The 19,656-nt window shown below is 40.0% G+C and overlaps 1 protein-coding gene across 1 annotated transcript in view; it reads left to right on the forward strand.

The window, feature by feature from the left end:
- Positions 1 to 19,656, forward strand: part of Cog7 (component of oligomeric golgi complex 7) — a 62,334-nt gene that overhangs the window by 1,724 nt on the left and 40,954 nt on the right. The window contains exons 2-6 of the mRNA XM_047533347.1: positions 3,140 to 3,288; positions 3,602 to 3,718; positions 6,336 to 6,504; positions 14,416 to 14,498; positions 15,214 to 15,336. Coding sequence (XP_047389303.1) covers positions 3,140 to 3,288; positions 3,602 to 3,718; positions 6,336 to 6,504; positions 14,416 to 14,498; positions 15,214 to 15,336 — 641 coding nt within the window. The remainder of the gene's footprint in view (positions 1 to 3,139; positions 3,289 to 3,601; positions 3,719 to 6,335; positions 6,505 to 14,415; positions 14,499 to 15,213; positions 15,337 to 19,656) is intronic.

A 19,656-nucleotide genomic window follows, 5' to 3' on the forward strand; every position in this document is an offset into this window, starting at 1 on the left:
TGTTAACCAAGTGAGTAAGTGAACTGAAAACCCTTTCCTTCTACTTTGCCCTCATCTTTGGGAATATTTGGAAATTGGTGAGAGCCTTTTTAATTGTGCAGATGTAACTCAGTGGTGAAGAGCCCCTGAATAGCTGGGCATGGTAGTGCACGCCTGTAATCCCAGTGGCTTGGGAGGCTGAGGCAGGAGGATTCCAAGTTCAAAGCCAGGCCCAGTAAGTTAGCAAGACCCTAAGCAAATTAGTGAGACTTCATCTCAAAATAAAAAATAAAAAACCTGGGGGATGTGGCTCAGTGGTTAAGCACCCCTGGGTTCGATCCCTGTTACCAAACAACAAACAAACAAACAAAAAACATTGCTGGGTCCTTCCACTAAATGTCATTATAGTGAAAGAGAGATAATAATGTGGCTCCAACTAGGGTAATGGCAGTAAAGACAGTGAGAAGTAGGAACTTTAAGATATTTTTAGGAGCAAGAAAGGGAAAAATTTGCAAATGGATTAGAATGAGGGATAAAAGAGTGAGAAAACAAAGAATGATAGCAGATTCTTGAACTAAGCCTCTGTGGATAGTGGTAACCAAACATCCATTGAGAGAATTTTGAAGTAAATGTCCATAAACTCACTATCTAGATTATACAATTAATATTATATCTTCTTGCTTTATCACAGATCTGTTCATTTATCCACTCCCTCTATTCATTCATCCATCTAATTTTTTTGGTGTATTTAAAAATAAGTTGTAGATACGTATTGGTAAATTTCACTCCTCAATATTTCAGTTACAACCCTCAACATTAGAGTGCAATATTTATTTACCATTTTCTTTGTTACTTTTAGATAAAATTTACATAGATAAAATGCATGGGTCTTATCTGATGAGTTTGCTGAGTTTGGGCAAATGTATTCAACTACTGTAACTTAGACTCCCATCAAAACATGGAATGTTGCTGTCACCCAGATGTGCCCTTTTGCCCTTGAGGAGGCAACAACTGGAAGAGAGAAGTTTATTTTTTCTCTTTCCACATATTTTATTGGTACAGTACAGTTGTACATAATGATGGAATGTGTTGTTATATATTTGTTTATGCCCACAAGGTAACAATATAATTTGTCCAATATCACTCCTCAGCACTCCGCAGGTAGTTTTTTTTTTTGCCATTGTTGTTTTGGTTTTGGTACAAGAGATTGAACCCAGGGACGTTTATCCACTGAGCCACATCCCCAGGCACCCCCCCCCCCTTTTTTTTGGGTACCAGGGATTGAACTAAGAGGCACTTGACCGCTGAGCAACATCCCCAACCCTTTTTTGTATTTTATTTAAGACAGGGGTCTCACTGAGTTGCTTAGTGCCTCGCTTTTGCTGAGGCTGGCTTTGAACTTGTGATCCTCAGCCTCCTGAGCAGCTGGGAGTACAGGTGTGCACCACCATGCCCAGCCCCAACCTTTTTTTAAAATTTTGCTTTGAGACAGAGTCTCACTAATTTGCTTAGGGCTTCAGGTTGCTGAGGCTGACCTCAAACTTGCCTTCTTCCTGCCTCAATATCCCAAATTGCTGGGATTACAGGAATGAGCCACCATCTGTCAGAGACAGTTTTTACGATAGATACAGGAGTAGGCCAAATTTTGGGAGACTGAGGAGAGTGAAAGAGAGGTTCACAGGAACCAGCCAGGACCTGAAGAGTGACTAAGATTTAGCCAATGGGAGATGTGACTGTGTCAGCCCTGTTGAAGTCAGTGAGGTGTGCGTGTGTGCGTTGAGGAAACCTTTACGTCTTCTGTCCCTGGTCCCTTAGCTTTTGACCTGTACTTGGGTCAGTATTGGGAACAGATTGCAATTTTGTGGCAGAGTTGGATGAAAATGTTTCTGCAGTACCTCCTCAAGATGTTAGGGCTCCGTTCTATGCACTGGTGGAGCAGAAGACTGTGGGCGCCTTTGCTTGATTTTCCAGTGAATTGTTCTTAAAGGGTTAAAAGGGTTCTGCTGGAAACCTCCCAATCCAGATAACACATCGTGGTCTGCAGAGATTTTCCAAACTGTATTCTACACTTGGAACATCCATTAAAAAACACAGGTTCCTTGGGCTGGGGTTATAGCTCAGGGCAAGCACAGGGCCCTGAGTTCAATCCCCAGCACCGCAAAAACAACAACAATAACAAAACCCCAAAAAACACAGGTTCCTTGATCTCATACCAGACCTACTAAATAAAACTCTCTGGCAGGTGGCCCCAGGACCTGCATTTTAACCACATCCCTGTTGACACTGGTGCTAGGTGGGACTACATTTTGGAATGACCATGAGTCAACATTGCTACTTTCTCATCATACTTTTGACTGTCTTCAGAAAGTTACTTAAGTGGTAAAGCACCATCACGTGGCTGTGGATGACACCATTTTGAAAGGACTGCCTGGAGAAATTGACCACGTGCTCCTCCTTAACACACCACTGTGCAGACCACACAGTAGCCACATAAGGGCTGGACTCTGGTGCTGCAGTTCTAGGGGTACAATTTGCCTCCTTGTCAGTCTGAGTAGGGCAGCAGTGAAGAAGCAGGCTAATGGTTTTCAGTGCATGGTCCTGGGACCAGCATCATTGTGTGAAGATATATTAGAAATGCAGATCTCGGGCCCCACCCCATACCTGCTGAGTGATTCTGAAACAGGTTCAGGTTGAGAACCACTGGACTAACTAGAGACTCCCCCACTGTTCATCTCCTCCAACCTGGTTGGCATGAACTCCAGCTCATTAACTGGGGTCACCCATGAATACATACACCTTCCTAATCCCTCAAACTTATAAAATACCTGGATTCAGTATATGACTCGCTCAGTTATCAGGGTCTGCAGTATGGCAGCCATAGTACCTAGGAAACTTACTTATCCTAAGAATTGCCAAAAGTTACTGGGTGTGGGTGGCACATGCCTGTAACCCAAGCTACTTGGGAGATGAGGCAGGAGGAGGGCATGGACCTCACCGCCCATCCTCTCCTGCCCGTCGCTTCCTGCAGGCTCTAAAAGCTGTGTGATTGGTACTGCTTCAGGAAGTTTCCTTCTGTTTTCTCTCATATTTCAAAGTCTTCACTGGGGACTGGTCCAATTTTCACCTTTTGTGCATGTTGCTATTCTTGATTTTGCTGCAGAAACAAGTCACCAGGCCCTTCAGAACATGCCCAAAGTGCTCCGTGATGTTGAAGCTCTGAAGCAGGAGGCATCTTTTCTAAAAGAGCAGATGATTCTTGTCAAGGAGGACATTAAGAAATTTGAGCAGGACACATCGCAGTCGATGCAGGTATTTTGACTCCTGTCCTACGTGGTGATTCTGGTTCTGGAAGATGTTCACTCTCACAAGGGGCGTAGAACAGCACAGCATTGCCGGCGGCCACCCTGAACTCAGTTCTCCCCAGCACTCTGATCGCCTTTCGGCTTCGTCCTTTCCACTTACTTATCTCTTCAGCATGCTGAGCAGAATAAACTAGGTGATTGGTGCTTTGGGTACAGAAACACCTGAAGAAGGCGCATGCCACGAAGCTCATGCTTCAAGTCCCTGGTGGAAGGTAGAGGAAAAGGCACCCCTGCTTCATTGTTGCCTCTTTTTCTTTCAGGTATTGGTGGAAATCGACCAGGTGAAGTCCCGGATGCAGCTTGCTGCTGAATCTCTTCAGGAAGCAGACAAGTGGAGCACGCTGAGTGCTGATATTGAGGAGACATTTAAGACCCAAGTAGGCGTCTTGTTTAGGGCATGTTGTACAGTTCACTTAGGCAGGACCTTGAGGTTTGGGGAAGGCAAGTGCGATGGCCTTTCCTCAGAGTATCCCCTGCCTCCAGTGATGTCAGTGCGGCAGGCAGAACCGTTCAGACGTCCTGGAGGGAAGATCTGAAACCGCCCTCAGTGCTTCCGCCCACTGTACTTTGCACACTTGGCTTGAATGAAGCCTCTGGGCCATGGAGAGTGGGTGGAGGAGGAGCCTCAGTAAACATGCCCAGGCCAGGTGCACTGCTGCCCAGCTGTAAGGCAGCTGCTTGGAGGCTGACACAGGAGATCGCAAATGGGAGACCAGCCTGGGCAGCTTAGACCCGGTCTCAGAAGAAAAAGGAAAAGAGAAGGGCTGGTAATGTGGCTCTGTGGTAAAGTGCTTGCCTAACGTGCGTGAGGCTCAATCCCAAGGACTGCAATCAGTCAGTCAATCAGGTACCTGGTTATAATAATTAACATTAATAGTTTACTATTATAACTACTAATGTTAATTAGCAGTTTAAATAAATCTTGATTTTTTGCCCTTTACTATCCTGATACTTGAAACTAACTGCCCACAAGACCCAGCTATATCCAGCTGTACTCCCCTTGGCCTTTGGCATTTCAAAAACTGAATTCTGTTTTTTTTTTTTTTTCAAAATTGGGCATAGAGTCCAGGGTCTCATGCATGCTAGGCAAGTGCTCTACCACCGAGCTACATCCCTGACCCTTTTTATTTTTCATTTTGAGACAAGGTCTTGTTACGTTGCCAGGCTGGCCTTGAACTTAGGATGTTCCTGACTCAAGCCTCTTGAGTAGTTGGGATTACAGTGTGTGCCACCATGCCCAACTGAACTCTTTGTCTCCAAAGCCACAAACCACTGTTCTTTCCTGTGTTCACCTCATCCTGGTTAATAGGGCCGTTTTCCATCCAAGCCTTTAGCCTAGTAACCTCAGAAGTCTTAACCGATCCCTTTTCCCTGTTCAGTCACATCTGTTCTTTTTACCTCTCTGCTGTGATTCTAGTCAGGCTTTTAATCATTTGTTCCTGGACCATTATAACAGATATCCGTTGGTCTCTTTGCCACCAGGTTCCTATCCCACTCCAGTTTATCTTCCACATGTGACCACAGGGATCTCTGAAAGCATAAATTGGCACGTGCCATTTCCTTGTCTCCCTCCCCTCTCCTGCATTTTAACGTTCAATGATTTCCCATTTTCTTCTGTATCAATTCTGAGCCCACCATCAGGGCAAGCCTGTGTTTCAGGACGGATTGTGGCCTGCTTTTTCAGCTTTTCCCTGGCCCCTCCCTCCATGTCTCTCTGCCTGTGACTTCTCCAGACCAGTGTGCCATCTCCTTTCCTGTCTTCAGTTCTCTGCCTGAACTGTCCCTTCCTCTGCTTTTCTTTGCATCAGAGTGGACTTGCACTCATCCCTCTAGGTCCAGCCAAAGCACCATATCATAGCTATCATAGCTCTGCCCACACTCGTTGACTCTGAGGCAAAACTGATTGCTCCTGTAACACTTGAGCCATTGTTCTGAAAGTGTATCATAATCTTTCTATCCCACTGAGCTGTGAGCACATCTTTGTAATGTGACCTTCCTTATCGTGGAGTCTCAGGTGTCCAATACAATGTCTGCTACATTACAGATCACCATTGAATGCCGAAATACTATCAGTACTTTCTTAATTAAGTCTTCATTTTTCTAATTAAAAATATAATTTGTGTGTATCGTAGAAGATTTGAAGAATTCAGAGAATACACAAGGCAGAAAAGAAAATGACCCATAGTTCTAGACCCTAGTAATATATTTTTTAAGCCTGTTAGGTAATTTTTTCATGTGTTTGTATACCTTTTTACTTAGGGATGTATTTTGTGTGTATGTAAATGTCATGGGTATGTATTTTAAGTTATAAGTGTGTTTTGTATGTCTTTCGTATATTACATTGATATATGTGAAACACAATTAGGACTCTTGTGTCTATATGCTTTTTATAGTGTTTATTTCATTTAATAGTAAGTTGTAAATATCTTGTTATTAGTACATTTCAAAAACATAATTTTGGGTGTCTGTACAGGATTCCACATACCATTATGAGCGTCCCATAATTTATATTTCATTTTTTATAATGGAAGATTTATGTTGCTTCCAGGCTTTTTTTATTTCAACACTAAAATCACATTAATTATAATACATTAATATCTCTACATCCCTTAAAAAATAATCATTTCTTTAAGACCCATTTCTTGAAGAGAAAATGCCAAGTTAAATGATGTGAATATGTTTGAGACTCTTGTCACATTGCTGTTCTAGTGAGTGAGGGGACATGTGTGACACCAGAGTGTCTTTTTTTCTTTGCACCCTTACCAAGAATAGATTTCATAATTTTTCAAAAGAGTTCCTTTTTTATTTTTTTTTAGAGGAAAATGGCATATTCTTGTTTTAATTTGCATTTGAGTACTAATAAGGTTGAACATAATGTTTATGGGCCATTTTATTTGTATATTGCAAATTGCCTTTTCCTGTATTTTATTCATTCCCAGTTGAGGTAGCAGAAGTCTTTCAAAATAAATATCCTCTATTCTCATCTTTTTATAGGACATCACTGTGATTTCTGCCAAGCTAACCGGCATGCAGAACAGCTTAACGATGCTTGTTGATACTCCAGACTACTCAGAAAAATGTGTGCACTTAGAGGCCTTGAAGAACAGGCTGGAGGCCCTGGCCAGTCCCCAGATTGTAGCTGCCTTCACTTCTCAGTCTGTAGGTGAGTGTGGCTCTTTCTTGTCTCTGCACGTTTCTTTATAAAGATAAGACTTTCTGAGTCTTCAGTCTTGAGAATGTCTTGATGTTGATCAAGTTATAAAGACCGGAAGTAGCTGTGCACCATGGCACCCGTCTTGGGAGGGTGAGACAGGAGGATCACAAGTTCAAGGCCATCCTCAGCAAATAAGCAAGACCCTGTCTCAAAATGAAATAATTAAAGGGGCCGAGGATATAGCTCAGTGGTAAAGCACCACTGGGTTCAATCCTCAGTACTCAAAAATAAATAAATAAATAAATGAAAGGGTGAAGAGTGTAGCTCAGTTGTACAGCTCTTGGGTAGTATGTGTAAGGCCCTGGGTTTGATCTGCAGTACTACAAAGAAAAAAATATTGGAAATAAATTATAACTCATGATGCTTATGTGTTTCCAACATTTTATATGAAATTTTCAAACACAGAAAAGTTGAAACAGATACCATGAGCACACCCTCTGGATTCCAGCATTAGCATTATGCTGCATTTTGCTTTATCTCATGTCTACCAACCTCTCCATCCATCAGTTCATCTTAGTTTTTCTGATGCATTTCAAAGTTGCAAACATCAGACACCACACTCCTCAACACTTCGGTATTCGTATCAGTAAATACAACTCAAAATTGGATTATGATCATTAGGTAAAGTTTATATTTAGAGAAATGTACAATTTTAAATGTGCCGTTGGAATGAGTTTTGACCCTTATCAAGAATATGATGATGTTAAGTTATTGTTCAGCATTTAACTTTCCTAATTCTTCCATTCTTGGTCATCTTCAAGACTATTGATTAACCAGGAAGCAGCAGCAGGAAAGCTGTTTTCTTACCTTCACAGCATTTATATTAGAATAGAGTCTCCACCCCGTCTGCTTCCTTTGCATCTGCTCCTGTGTTACTTGAGCCTTTCTCCTCTGGGTTCAGTATTCTCTAAACCCTGTTCTGTTGAGATCACCAACAGTCATATCATCACCAAACTTGAAGACCTGGTGTTAGTTTATGTTTTCTTGTTTCTCATTATCAGAGCAGTAGATGATATTTCACTCTGTGTCTCTTCTGTTCTGAAAACACTTCCCTTTCACAGCCCCTGAGATGAAGCATCAGTTTCATTTAAATGATGGTGTGCTTCCAGTGATGAAATTAAGTCATAAAATAATTTCTCATCTTAGCTGGTATAGTGGTCACACCTGTAAGCTCAGTGGCTCAGGAGACTGAGGCAGGAGGATCACAAGTTCAAGGCCAGCCTCAGCAACTAAGCAAGACCCTAAGCCACTTAGTGAGATCCTGTCTTAAAAAAAAATGAAAAGGGCTGGGGATGTAGTTCAGTGGTTCAATCCTCAGTACCCCAGCACCCCTTAAAAAAAAAGAACTCATATCTTAAGAATTTTGAGTTTTAAATTTGTTTCAGGGCAGGTGGCCATGCTGGGGCCAGCTTTCACTAATTTTTTTTTTTTTTTAGAAAGTTAAAGCTAGGTAATTATAAACATGAATATGTAGACACATGCACATACACATATAAACTGTTATCACACATAAAATTATTAATATTCTAATATACTGAGTTGACCATGTAATTTTTTATTAAGCAAGGATACATTTATATACCTCAATAAAGCTGAAGTATACTAGTAGAATTATGTATACTTAAGATGTGCAATGCGAGGCTTTGATATATATTGTAAAGTGATTTCCAAAATCAAGGGAGTTACTTGCTCACATAGTTACCATTTTTTCTTCCTGTGCTGAAAACACTTAAGATTTACTGTTAGCAAATTTCAAATACACAGCACATTGTTAGTACCTGTAGTCACCATGCTGTGTATTAGATCCCCAGAACTTACTCATCTTATAACTGGGAGTTTGTACACTTTGACCAACATCTATTTCCCCCACCACCCTGCCCTGGCACCTGCCCTTCGTCTGTCTTTCTCTAAGTTCAGCTTTCTTAGATTCCACGCATGGATGTGGCCTGGATTGCTTGTCTTCATTGTCTGACTTACTTCACTCAACGCGGTGCCTCCAGGGTTCATCTGTGTTGTTGCCAGTGGTGGAATTTCCCACTTTTTTATGACTGAAGGTGTGCTTTCATAATTAAGCTGGGACAACAGGTACGAACCAGGACTGTCCAGGGCCAGTTGGGACATATGGTCACTCCAAGTGTACAAAACCCTTGGGGAATGACCCCCTGGATGGCTGAGTAGTCGGTGTGTGAGCACAGCTTGCCCTCCTGTCCCCTCATAACACTGCTCCCTCTGAAGACAGTTTCTCCCACTCAGTCGCTCCAGGTCAAGGGCTGAAACGTCTGGCCTCACTTCCCTGCTAGTGAAGCCACATCAGAATTGGTGCCCCTTGAGGTCACCCTGGAGAACTGTGTACCTCTGTCCCCAGCAGAGAATCTTTTTGTCTATAGTCCCTGGGTCACACAGTAACGAGGCTCAGAAAGCACTGAAGACTATGGTGTTAGGTCATGTTTATTTACTATGCTGTCAAAGTGAGCACTTAGATAATTTTTAAAAAATAAGTATATTACCAAATTTATTAAATGCCTTTTAGCATCTATCAGGATCTAATTTATTATTTTTATTTCCACTGAACCACTAAGCATGGTAAATTATATAAATAGCATTCCTAATATGACACTATTTTTGCCTTTTAAGAACAAACCCTACTTGTTCACTCTGAATGTGTGTGTTTGTGTATGTGTGTAAATGTACTGCTAGATATTTGTTAATTTTTAGATTTTTCTTTTTGTTGAGATACCATAAGTGAGTATCTTTGCTTGGCTTTGGTATCATGCTTGTGTTGATTTCTAAAGGCACTTGGGAAACTTTCACTTTTTTCCTTCTTGCTCTATTAGTATTTAAATATAATTTTTATTAAATATTGCCATGGCCCCATTGAATGCTTTCTGTCTTAGTTCAAATTGGTTATTAAATATGAGCTCAGCTTTCTTTTTTGTTTGCTTTAGTAGGTCTTTGTCCTTGTTTATAATCTTCAAACTTTCTGGGGGATTGGTCCTTTTCCTCAGCCCTGGGGATCGAACCCAGGTCCTTGTGCTTGCTAGGCAAGTGCTCTATCATTGTGCGATATTACCAGCTTCTGCTTTTTTTTTTTTTTTTTTTAATTTTTAAGTTTGAGACAGGGTCTGGCTCAGTTGCTCAGACTGGCCTCAAACTTGTGATCCTCCTGCCTTAGCCTCCTGAGTACCTGGGATTATAGGCTTGTGCCACTGCACCTGGCTTTGGTTTTGTCTTTTTACTGTTAATAGTGTTCTTTTGCATAAGTTTTAAATTTTGATGTTGTCTAATATATTTATTTTTCATTTTTCCCCCGTGATTTTATTGTCATATCCAGGAAATAATTGTCAAATCTACTGTTACATTTTTTCCTGGTTTTCTCCTAAGGGTTTTGTAATTTTAGCTCTTACTTTTAGTCTTCAATCCATTTGAGTTTGTTTTTTTTTTTTTTTTTCCTGATACTTGGGACGGAACTCAGAACATCAAGCGTGTTAGGCAAGCATTTTACACTAGCTACACCCCCAGCCCTTAAGTTAATTTTTATAGTTTATTTTTGTAAGAGTCCATCTTTTTTCTTTTGCACATTCAGTTTTCTGGGCACCATTTGTTGAAAAAATTTCTTTTCTCCATTGACTGATCTTGGCATTCTTGTTGAAAATCATTTGACCTTGTATATTAGTGTTGGTTTCTGGATCCACTATTATTCTGGATCCAGAATATACTCTCTATATAAGATGTTTATATGTCTATGCTTATGTCAGAACCACACTGTTTTTATTGTTGTAGTAAGTTTGTAGTTAGTTTTGAAGTTGGAAAATATGAGACTCATTCTGTTTGCTTTTAAAATGGTGTGATTATTCAGGGTTCCTTCAGATTTCATAAAAATTTTAGGATGGATTTTTCTGTTCCTGCAAAAAATGTTGAGATTTGGGAAGGAATTGCATTAAACCTGCAGATCACTTTGACTAGTATTGACATCTTGATATTAAGTCTTCCAATCCATAAGCATGGGGTATCTTTCCATTTATTCGTGTCTTTAATATCTTTCAGCAGTGCTTTGTAGTTTTCAGTGTATGTCTTTTAGCTCTTTGGTTAAGTTTATTCCTAAGCATTTTATTCTTTTTGATGTCAGTGTAACTGAAATTTTTAAAATTTTATTTTTAAGATGTCCATTATTAAATGTAAAGAAACAACGGGGTTTTATGTGTTGTTTTTGCATCTTGTAACTTTGCTAAATTAGTTCTAATAGGATTTTGTGTGTGTGTAGTACTGGAGTTTGTACTACCTACTACTGAGCTACATTCTCAACCCTTTTTATTTATTTTTATTTTGAGACAGGTTCTCACTAGGTTTCTCAGACTGGCCTCAAACCTCCCATCTCAGACTCCTGAGTAGCTGGAATTGCATTACTTCACTCAGCTCCAAGAGTTTTGTGAACTCTTTAGGGTTTTCTGTATATAAGATCTTGCTTGCACACAGAGATAAGATTTTTTTTTCCTATTTGAATTCCTTTTATTTTCCTTGCCTAAATGCTCTGGTTAATACTTCCATTACTACATTCAATAGAATTGGAGAAAGTGAGCATGCTTGTCTTGTTTCTAATTTTATTTATTTATTTATTTAAAACTATTTTTTAGTTGTTGATGAACCTTTATTTTATTTATTTTTATATGGTGCTGAGAATTGAACCCAGTACCTCGCACATGCTAAACGAGTACTCTACCACTGAGCCACAACTCCAGCCCTACCCATATAAAAAATATTCAGTGGTGAAGATTATTTTAAGTCTTTCCTCTAAAATCAGAAACAAGGGCTGGAGTTGTGGCTCAGTGGTAGAGCACTCACTTAGCATGTGCGAGGTACTGAGTTCAATTCTCAGCACCACATAAAAAATAAAATAGAATAAAGGTCCATCAACAAGTAAAAAAAAATTTAAAATAAAATAAAGACATTCTGTCCATCTCCAGTTAAATATATTAAAAAAAAAAGTATATGGGCAGCCAGGCACGGTGACATATGTAATCCTTGCCTCTGAATTCAGAGGCACTGGGTTCAATCCCCATTACCCCCAAAATGAAAGGAAAATAAAAAGTATATGGTTTTCATTATGTTAAGGTAGTTTCCTTTTATTTCCAGTTTGTTGAGTGTTTTTTATCATGAGAAAGTATTGAATTTTGTTAAATACTTTGTCTACATCAATTGAGGATATCATTTTTGCCCTTCCTTTTGTTAATGTAATGTAGTACCTTGATTCTTGCATTGTTAAACCATCCTCGTACCCAGGAATAAATTCCTCTTGGTCATGGTGTATAATCCTTTTAATGCTAAATTTAGTTTGCTAGGATTTTGTTGAGGATTTTTGTGTCAGTATTTATCAAGGATATTGGTGTATAGTTTTCTTGTAGTTCTCTGTCAATTTTTGGCATCAAGGTAATGCTAGTCTCATAAAATGAATTAGAAAGTGTTCCCTCCTCTGCAACTTTTTTGAAAGAGCTTGAAAAGATTAGTGTTATTCTTCTTTAAATGTCTGAAATAATTCACCAGTAAAACCATCTGGTCCCAAGCTTTTATTTTCAAGAGATTTCTGATCACTGATTCAGTCTTCCTGTTAGTTGTAAGTCTGTTTAGAGTTTCCATTTCTTTAAGATTTAGTGTTGGTAATTTGGGTGTTTTTAGGAATTGTCTGTTTTATCTAGGTTATTCCGTGAGTTGGTGTATAATTGTTTAAAGTACTAAATATGATCCTTTTTTAATTTCTGTGGCATTGGTAGTAATGCTTTCGTTTTTACTTCTGTCTTTAGTTCTCTTATGTCCTCTCTCTTTTTCATAGTGAATCTAAGTAAAGATTTGTCAAGTTTGTTGATCTTTTCAAAGAATCAACTACTAGCTTCATTGACTTTTCTTTTATTTTCCTAGTCTCTATTTTATTTATCTCTGCTTTAATCTTTATTATTTCTTTCCTTCTGCTATCTTTGGTTTTAGTTTATCTTATTTATTCATTAAGATTTAGAGTTAGGTTGTTGATTTTTTAATATTATTATCATTATTATTATTTTGTGGTGCTGGGAATGGAACCCAGGGCCTTGTGCATGCTAGGCAAGTGCTTTACCACTGAGCCACATCCCCAACTGAGATCTTTTTGAATGTAGGCATTTAAAACTGTGAATTACTTTGCTTAGCTGCTTTCACTGCATCCCATAAGTTTGGTATATTGTGTTTTCATTTCCATTTGTCTCTAAGCACTTTCTGATTTTCCTCAGAATTTCTTCTTTAACCCATTTGTTGTTTAAGAGCATGTTGTTTAATTTTTACATATTTTTAATTTTCCAGTTCTCTCTTTGCTTTTGATCTCTAGTTTATTTCTATTGTGATGAAAAAAGATACTATAGGATTTCCATGATTTCAGTCTTTTGAAATTTATTAGCACTTATTTTATGACCTAACTTATGGTCTGTCCTGGAGAATACTCCCTGTTCATTTGAGAAAAACACAGCCTGCTGTTTGTGTCTGCCAGGTCTAATTGTTCTATATTGTGGTTCAGTTCCTCTGCTTCCTTATTGATCTTCTCTCTCTTGATATAACTTCTGTTTGTGCCATTTGCTGTTGTGGTAAATTCTGCTTTATTATTCATTTAAAGAAGTTCTACTCTGTTGGGTAGACGTCTTGAAAATTGTGATCATACATTTAGACACGCACACATTGTAGCAGTTATTTCCTAAAATCTTTCTTTAAATGTACATCTAAATGTTAATGGCTAACAGAGTGTAGATTTTTCTTCTTATTCTGTTTCCCATTTTTTCTGCCATGAATGTGCTACTGATAGTGCTGAAAAACAATGCTATTTAAACAATCTTCTGTAACTTAGTACAGTTGTTGAATGTCGGCTGTGTGTTGGGCTAATTTCTGGGGACAGTGAAACAAGATAGGAGGTGTTCCAGCCCTCCTTGTAGCCTGTGTTTCCATGGATGAGAAAGATAATGAGCTGTTATATAAGTAACTAAATAAAATAAGTATAGGTTGTGATGGTTTCTGTGAAGAGAATGTGTGACAAGGAGTACAGGAGGAACCTAGTCTAGGTGGCTGAATAGGGACCAGAAGATCATCTGAGATACAGTAAGTACAAAGGCCCTGAGGCAATAAAGAGCTAGATTTGTTCTTGGCACCTGACAGAGACCTGCTTGTCTCAGTGTTTTTTAGTTTATATAAATACCGGATTGACAAGTCAGATGGACTTGCTTTTTTTTGTAGGCCAGAACAGTTGAACATCAGCATTTTGGCCTCTGCTATAGTTTTGCATTCCTGCCATTGACAGCAAGTATCTAAAACTCTCTGGGCTGCAGTTTTCTCACCTACAAAATGAGGTCAATTATAAGTTATTTTAGGTACTTGTCGCTGACAGTTTGTGATTCAAATCAGGGCCAGGACTAGGTGAGGCAAGTGGGTGTGTCCTTGCACAACCCTGAGAGTGATGGCTTCCTTAAATTTTACATCCCAGCGTTGCCCCCCAGCCAGTGCCAGCCCTGATCTAATTCATTTTACCATTCATATGGGCCGATAACTTTACTGATGGATAATCTCAGCTATATTAATGACGCTTATCGGTGACGCTTGTTGACTTTTAACAAGCAGGGCTTGTGTTGTTCGATTGTCAGGTAACATTCTGCTCCTGATCTTTCTTATTTTCATGTTTATGATCCTCACGCATGAGCTAATTCATTATCTCTGTAGGAACTTCTTTTTCTTTTTTTCTGTAGGAACTTCTGAATACTAGTTACATAGAATCACATTTAACCTAGTGATTTATGTCTCTTAGCTATACCAGAAAGCCTGGTAACAGTTTGATATGTGTTTTATGTTGTTTTTTAGATCAGTCCAAAATGTTTGTGAAGGTTTTTACTGAAATTGACCGGATGCCTCAGCTCCTTGCATACTATTACAAGTGTCACAAGGTAAGAAGCCGTGGAGTGTTGGTAGCACGGGCAACAGAATCCCAGTTTTAGACTCAAGGACTGTTTTTCTTTCAGTTAACCAGTAGGGGGTACTCTTGGTCCAGCGTATAGACTCATCTAATTGCCAGTCGGGAAACATCATCAGTCTTCCTCATCATTTGTAGTTACAGCTGGATTCATTTAGATGAATTCAAACAGACTTGAAAAATTGTTTTAATTTATTGCCTTTTTTTTATCTTAAAGGAGATTCACGTCTTAAACTTTATTGTGCCCTCCAGCAAGCTGTAAGAATTTTGTAAGTTTATGGGGTCACCAAAAACCTCAGCAGCTTCCTGGGCTAACTCATTCCTCCAAGCCCAGGGCTTGAGGCCCATGTCTCTGAAACAGTAAGGTGAGGACCTGAAGCTTTAATACCCACTCACACCCACCTCTAAGGTCTGTTCTGGTGGAAGCACCCTGGCATGCCTTTGGGGCAGAGTAAAAGGAGAGAGCTGCTTGGAGGGTGACAGATTCAAGGTTTGGATGATTATCAGAGCAGGTGACTCTGCTGTGTTTTGTTTGTTTTCTGCTTTCTTTAAAAAAAAGTGAGTGGATTCAATGGGTAGCAGGATAGCAGGCGGCAGTGACCCACTCGTGTTGGTAGTAGGGCAGGGCAGTTTCAGCAGGCAGCATGTTTAGTGTACCCAGTGAGGTCCTCTTTGTTCTGCCCCTGCAGGTGCAGCTTTTAGCAGCCTGGCAAGAGCTGTGCCAGAGTGACCTACCCCTGGACCGCCAGCTTACTGGCCTCTATGACGCCTTGCTTGCTGCTTGGCACACGCAAATCCAGTGGGCTACACAGGTAAGAGCTTACTTGGGTTTTAGGGAAGCAAAGCCCGGGCGACAAGGGAGTGGGTAACTGCCTGGGAGCGCCTGCTGTCAGCTGCCGAACTCCACGGGAAGAACCTCCCCGTCTGTTGCCTTCACCCATGGGGTTAAAAGACAGGCTTGGAAACCCACGTCAGTGAAATCCTTAGGTTTCCATTAAAACTCCTCTTATCACCCTTATCCATATCTTAAATGGAATCTAATGTGACAGTGTGGCCTGTCGTTCAGCTAGGGAGCCTTTGGAATTCCTGGAAGCCATTATCTTCAGATCTGAAAGCAGGAGGCCCCTGGTCAGGTGGTGGAGTGAACAGACTGTTTATATGGTAACCTCAGCTAAAGCTTACCTGGCCTGCAGTTAGTTTCCCTTCTTGTCACAGCACACCTAGAGTTAGAAGAGGAGTATAATGTCGAAGACACCCTCTGACCAGGGGCAAGGTGAGACAGAGGTTTAGGTGGAAGCTTTCCATCACTTACCCTCCCCAGGTCTCTAGGAATTTCCAGCCAGAGGGGAATGAAAGATGGTTGCTTCGTCTGCCTGCCAGGGGGTACAGCAGATCCTCTTCTAGAAGTGGAGCAGCCCAAGTACTTGGGGCGATGACAACGTGGGCTTATTGGTGGTGTGGCTCATTATTTTCTTCACCATTAGCTGTGACTTGCTCTTTAGGTGTTCATCTGTCATTTGGTGGAATAAACTCAACTGTACTCAGAGGATTCCCTGTAAGGGTCATGGTGTTCAAGATGGCTAAAGCACTTTTCTCCATGCTGGCTTCTTATTTCTTGAACCTAATTCCAACTTAGGGGGTTTGTATGTTTGCTTGCTTTTAAGGAGAAAACCAACCTCAGTGGTTTTTGTGTAATCATGAATTTTCGGTGAGCCTGTCTATCCACACTCATTTACCTGCCGTTGCCTCTTCTACCGCTTCTCAAATCACGAGGAGAAAAAGCAGCTCATGCCTGTACATACACATGCCCTTCCTCATCTAAGAATCATCTGGGAAAAAAAACTTCTCAGACTTCTGCTTGGTCCTCACCATTGGTTTTGTAAGGCATGAGTTCAGGCTTATTTATACCTTTGGCCTGTGGCCCATTTTCTTTATGGGATGTAAGCATGACAGGTGGGCTTTCATCTCCTGGAGCTCAGAATAGTGCAGATGAGGCCAAGGCACTGGGGTCTATGGATGTGTCTCCCTTAGATTTCAAATGAACCCTTTTCCCCCTGTTGCTGGGTATCAGACTGAGGGCCTCACACATGCTAAGCAGGTGCTCTAACTGAACTATACCCCGACCCTCCCCCAGTATTTTAGTATGAAAAATTTCCAACATATAAAAAGGCTGAATGAATTCTACAGTGAATACCTGTGTACCTACCTCACAGTTGGACAATGAACGTTTTGCTGTGTTTGCTTTATCACAGATCTATCCCTTTGTCCATGTCTCTCTGCTCATCAAACCTTACTTTTTGATTCATTTCAAAATAAGTTGGAAATATATCATTCATTTCAGAACATATATATGCATATATACACATATAATTAACTGGAGTTCAAATATTTTTTTAAGTAAAATTATGAAATGCAGTGATCTTAAATATACCATTTGATTAGTTCAAAAATGCAAATAGCTTGTTCCCTTTTGTCACAGAACCTGCCTTGGTATAAATAGACATTATTTTGTTTGCCCACTTTCTTACTGATGGAGACTTGGTTTAATTCTAGTTTGGGGCTATTATGGATAAAGCTGTTCTGAACATTGTGCTCTTTAAGTTTTTTTTTTAAGACACACGTCTTCATATCTCTTGAGTAAACACCTAGGAGTGGAATTCTGAGATCATAGGGCAGGTGTATATAGGGATTTATAGGAAACTGCCAGGCTTTTTTCTAAAGTGGTTGTCCTTATTGCACTCCCACACAGTGCGAGAGTTCTGATTGCTTCCTGTCCTTGCTAACATTAGGTGTTGTCTTCTTAATTTTAGCCTTTCTGGTGGGTGTGCAGTAGTATCCCATTGTGGTTTCAATTTGCATTTCCCTGATGACTAAGGGCACTGAGCACCTATTCATGTGCTTCACAGCCATTTGTACGATTTCCTGTGTGATGTGTCTATTCAAGTCTTTTGCCCATTTAAAAAACTGGGTTGTTGGACTGGGGCTGTAGCTCAGTGGTAGAGCATTTGCCTAGCATGTGTGAGGCACTGGGTTCAATTCTCAGCACCATATATAAATTTTAAAAAATTAGGTCGTTTGCCTTTTTATTATTTACTTGTAGGAGTTCTTTATATAGTCTGGGTACAAGTCCTTTGTCAGATTTGTTTTGTAGACATCTGCACATTTTCTTCCAGTTTGTGACTTGAGCAGAGTTTTTTTTTTTTTTTAACTTTTTATTTTTTTGCAATGCTGGGGATCAGACGCAGAGACTTGCAGGTGCTAGGCAGGCACTGTGCAAGCATTCTATTACTGAACCACATCCCCAACCCTGAGTAGAAGTTTCAATTTTGATGAAACCTATACTTTTGTTTTTTCTTATATCCTAAGAAATTATCACCAGTCCTAAAGTTTCAGGAATATTCTTCCATGTTTCCTGCTAGGAGTTTAGCTTTTTACATTTAGATCTGTGGTCCATCCTGTGTTAGCTTTTGTATGCAGTGAAGGAAGGGTCAGAATGTCTTTTCGTAGCCCAAATTGATAAGTCTGTTCTTGTGTTAATACCCACTTTGCTCTTACTCAAATGACTTGAGGGTGGTTGGGCGCAAAGTTAGATTATGGTTGTGTTCCAGAGAGTTCCTATTGGTTGGTCTATGTGTAAAGTCATTCTAGACCTCTAGTGGCATTTAAAAAAAATGCCAGCATCAATTAAAACCCCTTATGTTTAGAGGTTTCCCTTTTTTGTTGTTGTTGTTAAATATTTTCTTAGTTGAAGGTGAACCTTTATTTATTTATTTTTATGTGGTGTTGAGGTTTGAACTCAGTGCCTCACATGTGCTAGGCAAGCACTCTACCACTGAGCTATAGCCCCAGCCCCATAGAGATTTCCCTTTTTTGAAATGGACAGAAAGGATTCTGTGGCTATTTTCCAAAGAACAACAGAAGTTCACAGACTGCAAAACTTGGGGCTCAGTGATGATCCCTTAGGCATAGAGAACAATAAGCGTTCATGGAAAAACTGGGCTGGAGGTGTAGCTAAGTGGTAGGGCATTTGCCTAGTATGTGTGAGGGCCTGGGTTGGAAAACCCAGCACCACAAAAACCAAACCAGAACAAAACAAAACCTGACGAATTAGGTTTCATCAAAATTAGAACCTCTGCTCAAGCGACAGACTGGAAGAAAATGTCTGTAAACGTATCTGACAAAGGACTTACATTCAGAATATATAAAGTACTCCTACAACTAAATAATAAAAAAGGCAAACAACCCAGTTTTTTAAATGGGAAGAAGACTTGAATAGACACTTCACAAAGGAAAACATACAAATGGCCATGAAGCACATGAAGCTCAGTGCCCTTAGTCATCAGGGAAATGCAAATTAAAACCACAGTGGATACTACTGCACACCCACCAGAATGGCTACAATGAAAAAGAGCTAGAACACCAAAATATTAATGGCAAATCTTGCAATATTTAAAAATACAAAATATAAGTGACTTTCTGAAGTAAATTTAAAAATAAAGAATTTGGTGGTGATGCGTAGGGTGAATTGCTAAGGAGAGATGGGAGAAAGGTGAGAGCCTTTGCCTGGTAAGGATGGTGCTGGCACTGTTCAAGCTGAAGAAGGAACAACTGTTAAAGCAATTGTTGGCAACTGGCAAAGGGATGGAAAGAAGGAAAGTCAAATGGGAGGTTTTCATCCTGGTTGTGGAGACATTATTGAGAGAAGTAGGAAGTTGCAGAAAACATATCTGAGAGTTCAGTGGGAAAATGATGGGCTCTGATATTGGGCACTTTTAAATTTCCAAGTGTCAGTCTAACACTGACTTCCGGCAGGATGATGTGCTCAGGAAATACAGATTGGAGCATCCGCAACTGGTTGACCATTTTACAATTTATTGGATTTGTTTGTTTCTTTTCCCTATTTTTTTGTCTTGGACTCCAGCAGGGTGGCACTATGTGGAGTCTAACGTAGGGTGTGGCAAAGGAAACAAATGTTCTTTGCAGTTTTGTAAATTCTCTGAGAATTAAAAAGAACAAACTTATTTTGAACCCTGTACATGACCACCTTATAACCAGTTGCTAAGGATTTTTAATTCATCTTAAGTTAACTTTTTACACAATATAAGATCAGGGCCTTTCTTCTTTTGCATGTG

Source organism: Sciurus carolinensis, chromosome 18 (genome assembly GCF_902686445.1).
Source record: "Sciurus carolinensis chromosome 18, mSciCar1.2, whole genome shotgun sequence".
NCBI classification, from domain to species: domain Eukaryota; kingdom Metazoa; phylum Chordata; class Mammalia; order Rodentia; family Sciuridae; genus Sciurus; species Sciurus carolinensis.